Here is an 8,754-nt window from a genome sequence, read left to right as displayed (position 1 = left end):
ATCTTTTGTGGCCATGTGGATTGTATTCTCTCAGAGTATCTTTGTGGCCAGGTGGATTGTATTCTCTCAGAGTATCTTTTGTGGCCATGTGGATTATGTTGGGATTTCTCATAACAACAAAGATCCATCCTGCCAATCACTCCTCCCACTTAAGACTAATTACTAACTAATTAAGTTGCTCCTGTTAAGTGCTAACAGGTAGTGCAAATATGGAAAGTGTATTTATGTAGCACCAATGTGATCCCATGTACTATTCTACCATTATGTATTTAATTAATTCATTTATAAGAAGAGCTTGCAGGGGGGTTGATTCCCTCTTTCCCTCACATGGATTCTGGAGAATCAAACTCAATTCTTCAAGCTTTGTACAGATATCTTTAGCCACTGTGCCATCTATCCAGTCCCTCTGGATTGACACTTTTTTTTTTTTTTTTTTTTTACACAAAACTGATTAGTCTTATAGTTACCCAAAATACTCAAACAACATCGTGAGAGGATTTCTTGTGCCTTTACTTTTAATATTCTAGTGTGTATTTGTCCACATTCTTCAAGAAGCAGATATTAAAATGTGATTTTGTTTAGGGGAAGTGCCTGTATTAGGGAAACCAAGGAGGGGGTTGGGAGAGCGGCATGAACTGGAAATAAATAAGAAGGAATACAAGGATGTTGAGTGGATTCACTTAGCCTATCAGATAGTTCAAGATAGTTGAGTCAGAGAAGACGCTCCTTTGGTAAAGTGCTTGTCATACAAGTATGAGGCTGTTAGACCCATCCTCAGGACCAATGGTTTTGTTTTGTAGTTTGTTTAAATAAACCCAGGTGTGCTGGCACATGCTTGGCACGTGCTTAGTACTGTAGTGTAGGAGAGGCAGAGACAGATGGATCCCTGGAGCTGGCTGACCAGACAGCCTGGACTACCAGGTGAGCTCCAGGACAGTGAGAGATCTTGTCTCAAAAACAATGGGTAGGGGGACTGGTGAGATGGCTCAGTGAATAAGAGCACCGACTGCTCTGCCAAAGGTCCTGAGTTCAAATCCCAGCAACCACATGGTGGCTCACAACCATCCGTAATGAGATCTGACGCCCTCTTCTGGAGTGCCTTAAGACAGCTACAGTGTACTTATATATAAAATAAATAAATAAATCTTTACAAAATAATTCCTAAAAAAACCAAAAAACAAAACAAAACAACAACAAAAAAAGGGGTATGAATGGTTCTTGAGGTATTATGACACCTGTGGTTTTTATTTGACCTCCATATACCTGAACACACAAACACACAAACACACACACACACACATATATATATATACATAGACAGACACAGGCACACATTCACACTTACACACAGAAACACACACAACACACACACACACACATACAAACACTTGGTTTTTTTTTTTCTTTTCAAAAAAAAAAAATATGTGACTGGATGCCACAATACTGAAATAGCATTCTGGTACAACAAGTGTATGAAATTCTCTAAATACATAAAAATTATATTCGGTGGATACATTGTAACCAGTTATATGACCACCTACTGCCTTTCAGAACATCTTGGCGGCTAGGAGGCCACTCTTCTAAATAACCAGGAAGCTCCTGGGCAAGTGAAAACTAGTTTTGAAGTATTTGCTAGCCAGCACAGCACAGTGTAACCCCACTGGCTTCCTTCCGAATCAGTCTGCAGCATTCATCCGAAGAGAGACAGGATGCTAAAAATATGGATGAGCTAAATATGATTCTATGAACCACCTGTTTTGTCAAGTCCTCAAATTCCTTTCCAGATCTCTTTCCAAGTTTTTTTTTTTTTTTAATCTGAACTAATAGCTCCTTGGGAGCCTTTTGGCACAACCATAATGTTACTTTTATTTTTATCATTTAGCAAGAGGTCCCTTCCATTGGGATTGCCTATAGAAAAATTGATGAAAGTAATGATCCTTCATTGATAAATCGGTTTATCAATGAAATCAGTTTCACATACGAACAGTCTTCACATAGTTGTGGAAGCTTGGTATTTTACAATCGCATGGGTTCCGAGAAATCCCTGTCCATTGTAGAAGTACTGTTCTTGGCAAGCTAGTCTCACACAGCTTTAGCTGATAGGCGGGTGGACTCTGGCAGAACTGTTCAGTCTCTCGTGGGAGCCCAGGTCATATCTTCTGAGTCTTATTGAAACATTGAAATAGAAATACCTCGTGCCAGTTTTTATCACAAGAAAAGCAAAAGGATGTATAATGATTTTTAAAAGTTATTTCTTGGGAACAGCGTGCTGTTCGCAGTGGTGCCATAGGTGATCTTTAGCTAAGCTGCAGCCTGGCTCATGTCTATTTGCATCTTTCCCCAAGATACTATCGTATTTCTCCTCCTCAGCAGACTTTTTTTTTTTTCTAAAGGCAGAAAAGGATTTCTCGTGGAGCGATGTACTCAGGTTTCCAAAACAATTTCTTTGTTACCTCTTATAGTATGGACAGAATTAGTTTTCTGGGTAATGCAGACATGCTGGAGTCTCAGAACAGAGTGAAAAGTAAGTGATTTACGACCGTCAGGTTTTCAAATTTCACACTGGGAGAATTAATGAACCATGGGAGAGGCTATGTCATTAGAAGAGTGTTCCACAAATAAAAATCCTGTAGAGCTTTGTCTTTTCTTAAAAAATAGTATATTCTCAGTGCTTTATTATGAGCCCAACTAATTGAGTTTCAATTATTTTACTTTGGCTGTGTTGGGGATTGAACCCATGCCCTTATGTTTGCTAAACAGGCATTCTCTTATTGAGCCATATCGGTAGCCCCTAATTTTAGGTCATTAAAAATTTAGTCTGTTATATTAACATGCAGCCCTAAGAGAACCTAAACACTTGACTTGTCAGCATGAGAGAAAGCCATGCATAGATATGGCAGAGAAGTCTACACGCTGCCATAATGGAAGGATGTCCAGTAAAGAGCTGAGCTAGTGGTTAAAGTGAAGCATTATAACACAGGTGCTCTACCATGACAGTCACAGGCTATGCACTGTCTGCCATTCCTGGCAATGCCTTAAATGTCGCAAAGATAAAGAAAGTGACCACAATGATGGAGGGATAGTGACCCAGTCATGATTACAGTCAAGAGAGTGTCAGGCTTACAATCGCTGTGACTATTCGAAAGAGCTGTTATGAGACCGAGGTGAATTGCACAGGAGTGTATGAATGATTTCTGACGACCTGTGTTGGAGTTGGCAGTGAACTTTGTGACAAATGCCCATGTGGATGCTTTTGCTGTATCTGACCATAGAAAGGAATCTATCTTTATGTGCTCACCATCGTTTGATGGATTTCATATCCTAATGCCGAATGTCGCCCTAATTCGTGGTGTCTCTTTAGCCATACAATGATATTGTTTGGCCTTTCAAAGTTCTTGCTATGATTCATCAGTGAAACTCCTCTAAGAGTTCATCTGAGTCTTTTTGAGACTGTGTGTCTTATCAGAACTGAAGTGGACCAGTCTGGCTAGGACTGGCTGGTTAGCAGACCAGTTCCTCTGGTCTCTGCATTCCTAGTTGTGGGGTCACAGGCATCCATCACTGTGTCTGACTTCTTGCCTGGTTGCTGGGGGTGCAAGGATGGTCCTCCATGTTTGCATAGCAAGCGTTCCACCAGCTGTATCATCTCCATAGTCCCTATCCTAGGTATAGTTTTCAATGTATCATGAAGTTTCCCTATTTTATTTTATTTTCATTTTTTCCTACACACCTATTTATTTTTCTCTTTTTTTTATTGGTTATTTTATTTATTGACATTTCAAATGTTATCGCCCTTCCCAGTTTCCCCTCCGCAAGCCCCCTATCCCATTCCCTCTCCCTCTGTTTCTGCAAGGGTGCTTCCCCACCTACCCACCCAGTCCTGCCTCACTATACTAGCATCCCCCTATACTGGGAATTGAGCCTCCACAGGACTAAGGGTCTCCCCTCCCATTGATCAGATAAAGCCATCCTCTGCTGCATATATGGCTGTAGCCATGTGTCTCTCCATGTGTAGTCTTTGGTTGGTAGTTTAGTCCCTGGTAGCTCTGGGGAGGGGGGTCTGGTTAGTTGATATTGTTCTTCCTATGGGGTTTCAAACTAAGGGATTCTCTCAATTTTTATTTCAGGATTTTTATGGTTTTATTTTTAGGAGTTTACACTATCAACTCTTTGGTATTTATTCTGTGTGATGGATTCAGATGTATTCTTTCTATTTATCTGTGTTCTTGATGCAACGCTACTAATTAAATAGTGTGTCTTCCCATTCATTTAACATGCTGCATGCATATGAAGGAAGGTCCTGTATGACTTCTAATATGGGGACTAGAACATAGTGAGCTGTCTCTATGCTTAGTGAGGCCAAGATATTAGATTCGATCATGGATACAGTGGTTAAATTTGGGATGATTCATTCAATTTTGGTTGTACTGTGGGCGTTGAACCATCATGTTCTGGCCATGGGCTTGGTGTAAGACAGAAGAGAACGTTTCATTCTTGAGTGCTCCCAAGTTTTATTTTTTTATTGATTTTAAGTTTGCTGTTGGATTCTAGAGTTCAGACAGCAGGCCCTTCTTTGTAAAAACTCATCCCGACCTTTCATTTCTCATTTCTCACCAACAAGTTCTGAGTTACCATCTCCAGACCCATCTTATCCAGCCCGACCTTCATATAAGTCTTCTTCCCTCACATTGCCTTCCATTGACCAAACCAAGCACTGTAACATTTATAGAAAATTCTAGATATACATTTTGAGAGCATCACTGTGCTTGTCTTTAATACATCAGCTGTCTCCGGTGAATCGGGAGAGTATGTAGCCTTGTGACTTCATTCGGAAGAGTATGGATAGAGACATGAGCCACAGAGAGGAAACTTGTGTTCAGTTGATGGCATTTAGTGAGTGGGTCTTCTCTTTTCTTCCTGTGAGCTCAGTTGACTTCACTGTCATGCTGAGGGTAGAACTCAGGGAAGGATACACACTACACAAGTGCCCTGCTTCTGAGCTACAGTCCCAGTCATGCGTGCTGCTTTACCCAGTGGTGCAACGTGAATCCCTAGAGTGACTTTGGTTAAGGTCGATGCTGTTCTGTTCATTCCAGATGGGGACATTCAAAGCGAATGATGGGGAGTATTTCTTAGAGCCAGTCCTGAGGGCTGATGGGAGTGCACATGACGATGACCACAACAAGCCACATCTGATCTACAGACAGGAACTAAAGAGGAACTCCTTTGTGCGGTCTCACAAGCCTTGTGAAGTTTCAGGTAAACTCTGAAGGGAAACCATTCAGCTCAACGATAATGCTACTTAAAGTCTGTATTGGCTATCATTTACATTTTTCTTTGACACAGTTGTATACACTATCTATTGCATATGAAGAATATATACATTATGCCATGGCTTCTGTGGCAGAACATCCATTATTAGCAATTCTAAAGATGTGCACCACTTTCATTAAAATTGTCTCTCTGTTGCACAGTAGTGGTTTTGAGTGTATTCTAGACACAAATGAAGTATCCTAACATCTCTTCAAATCACCACTCCTGATTTCCATAGCCACTACAATACGTTTTACTTGTGTAAGTTCAACTGTTTGTTTATATACTCATGAGATATGGCATTTCTTAAATAATATTTCTGAAAAAAATTTTCTGTAACATTAGAAATCATGCATTTAAGGTATTTTTTGTAGTAAATTAAAGTCCAAAATATTTAAGTATCTGACTTTATAGTGGACTATCATAGGCCACTTTTATTCCAACCTACCAGTCACAGAATGGTGATTACGTTGTTTTTGACACCAGAATCTTGCTACCAGTCACTCTTGGTTCCTCCTCACAGGGTTCTAATGCTCTTTAGTGGAAACATCATCTGTAGGTATCTATGACCACCACATTGCTCAGCCTGCTTCTCAGATGTGTCTACTTTGGTATAGCAGTTTGTCCATTTTTATGCTGAACAATATTTAATAGTTTGAGTATGTCATGGCACCTTTTGGGTCATTTTCAAGTTTTTAGTATGAGAAATAATTCTTTCCGCATGTTCTTTGTCTGAGATACTCAAGGACAATCATATACATCATATGGAATTATATATATATATATATATATATATATATATATATATCATCACATGATATATATGACATATCATATGATATATATGATATATCATATGATATATATATGATACATGTGCATATATGTGTATATATGTGTGTGTATATATGTATATGTATGTATATATATCTAGGTTGTTCTTTGATTTAACAATTTGTTAGAATTGTATTTCCATATTCTTTTTCTTATAAAACTCAAACTACTGAGTATTTACAATGTATTAGGATCTAAGAATGATAAATTTCTTTGCAGGATAAATGTGTTGCTGGTAAAATATTTTACTTGTACTCTGTATAAAAGTTAGATTTGGGTTCATGTATATGCTTGGGTCTTCACTTTTCACACGACAACATACAAAGCCATAGAGAAAAGGCACCAGCAGTTATCACAAAAATACAAAGTCAAGACAAAAAGAGTGGGATGGGGGGCTGGAGAGGTGGCTCAGCTGTTAAGAGCACTGGCTGCTCCAACAGAGGCCCTGAGTTCAATTCCCAGCAACACGGTGACATGTTAATATAAATCTTTTTTTAAAAAAAACAAATTAAAAAAAAAGAAAGAATGGGATTATGAAGGATTTGCCTGAAGTTGTAGGTGTCCATCAGCTATGGTTCCCAGTGCCGTGATGTAGTCTGCAGTGACGTGACACACAGGCCTTTGAAGGTTTTCTCAGGGAATTTACTTCTTAATTAACCTTTGCTGTTAAAAGGCCGCCACTTGGAAGGGCTCTCCTGGCAACTAAGGCCTCACTTTAAATCTACTGACATAACAGATGCTTCTCTTATGCTTCTAATATGAGCCTACGGGTTTCATTTTTATGGCTTCAAAGAGAACACAAATGGGTGTGCAGCTTCACAATGGGACGCTATAGAAGGCAGCTCACGCCCAATCTGACGGACTATTCACGAGCAGCTTGCTTAATGAATTGGGTAGCTCTGTCAGAAGCAAACCACCAACAGGCGTTCTGAATGCATAATGTGTCACATGGTGATAGTCAGACCTTCATAGTCATGCTCGGCACTCATTCCTCGTGGAAGAATGCTCTAAAGAGCTGTGTTCTTGGCTTTCAAAGGTTTCTCATACAAAACACATATGATAAAAATTATGAATGGAAAGCAACCAGAAAACCGGGGCTTAGTTTTTATTTTTTTGCCATGTATGTTTCCGTACAATATTTATCAAAACATGATTAAGTATCTAACCTCATAAATAGATTCCTCCTGTTTTAGGTCTCATTAACATGTATATTTTTAGTCATAAATGAATGCAATCAATTAGTGACCTAAACTATTAGCTACTAATTATTGCTTTGTTAGTAGGAGGGAAGAGTTGTGAATATAGCAAATGAAGTGGTATAAAGTTTTTCTTTTCCATCATTGTCCATAAATACTTGCAGGATCCCAACAGCTGGATGGTCAAGAGAATCCCTTAGAGGTGAGAGCGGCAGGGTTTGTATGTGATTCGTCGGAATTAAGCAGAGGACTGGCTTCCTTTTTTGAGGGGTTTTAACTAATCTCAACTCTATTCTTGATGAGACAGATTAAATTGTTTCCGAGGTCAGCGTTGACTATGTGCCCTGAAGCCATACAAATGGATTTTGTTGGCTAACCCCTGCCATGGTGGATACCAAGATCTCACATATAGATATGGCTTAGGTACAGTCCCATGGATGGAGGGCTACTAGCAAGAAGAGACATAAGGGTGGGCAGATATCAATGAAAATCTCCCGCAAATGCCGCCAGCAGAATTAAACACAATAAATAAGACACAAAGGGGAAGAAGCATTTGCAGAAATGAAATGAGGCTTTGATGCTCCACTCTTTCTAGTCTCTGAGTCCTTAATGCTACACCATAGATAAGAATTGGTTAGCAGTGGCCTGCAGATCAGAGGAAAAGCTAATCTTTGGAAATCCCGCTGTGTGTGAGGGGTAGCCCACTCACTGAACCTGGAGCTTGCTGGCTCCGGCTGGTTTAGCTTGGCCCAGGGATCCAGTCTCTGTCTCCTGAGTGTAAGAATGTGGTTACTAGCTGGGCGGTGTTGGCGCACGCCTTTATTTCCAGCACTCAGGAGGCAGAGGCAGGCGGATTTCTGAGTTTGAGGCCAGCCAGGTCTACAGAGTGAGTTCCAGGACAGCCAGGGGAACACAGAGAAACCCTGTTTCGAAAAACAAAACAAAAAACAAACAAAAACAAAACACAAACAAAAAAAACCCAAAACAAACAAACAAACGAATGTGGTTGCTACAAAGTTAATGTTTCTAGTTTGTTGCGGGGAAGTCTGGCATCTTCCTGCCCATGCGGACTTGCTTTGGCTCATGCATTGATCTGTTGTCTGAGGAAGAGGAATTGTGGCTAAGAAGCCTTTGAAATTCTTGACACACCTGTTTTCCTGTTTTGTTCAGAACATTTTCTTGTCTTTGCTTTAGCTTCCTGTTCTGATATGTGTACTCAGTTACTCAGTTAGCAACTTGGCTTATCTGGGTGCTGTCCTTTCTTATATCCATGTGTCCTTTCCCACAGCACTCTCTCCTCTGCTGCAGCCTTGCATTTTCTTTGTCTTGTTTTATACATAGTCAGTCATCCTTCCTTCCTTCCTTCCTTCCTTCCTTCCTTCCTTCCTTCCTTCCTTCCTTCCTTCCTTCC

General features: G+C 40.0%; 1 protein-coding gene across 2 annotated transcripts in view; it reads left to right on the top strand.

Annotated features, from left to right (window-relative positions):
• The window catches only part of Adamts20 (ADAM metallopeptidase with thrombospondin type 1 motif 20), a 126,083-nt gene that overhangs the window by 5,684 nt on the left and 111,645 nt on the right, over window positions 1-8,754 (top strand). For both annotated transcript variants that reach the window (XM_021183238.1, XM_029469846.1), the window contains exon 3: window positions 5,097-5,259. In XM_021183238.1, coding sequence (XP_021038897.1) covers window positions 5,097-5,259 — 163 coding nt within the window. The remainder of the gene's footprint in view (window positions 1-5,096; window positions 5,260-8,754) is intronic.

Source organism: Mus caroli, chromosome 15, assembly GCF_900094665.2.
Source record: "Mus caroli chromosome 15, CAROLI_EIJ_v1.1, whole genome shotgun sequence".
NCBI classification, from domain to species: Eukaryota; Metazoa; Chordata; class Mammalia; order Rodentia; family Muridae; genus Mus; species Mus caroli.
Note: the sequence above shows the minus strand (reverse complement) of the source record. Positions and strands in the feature narration are given on the sequence as shown.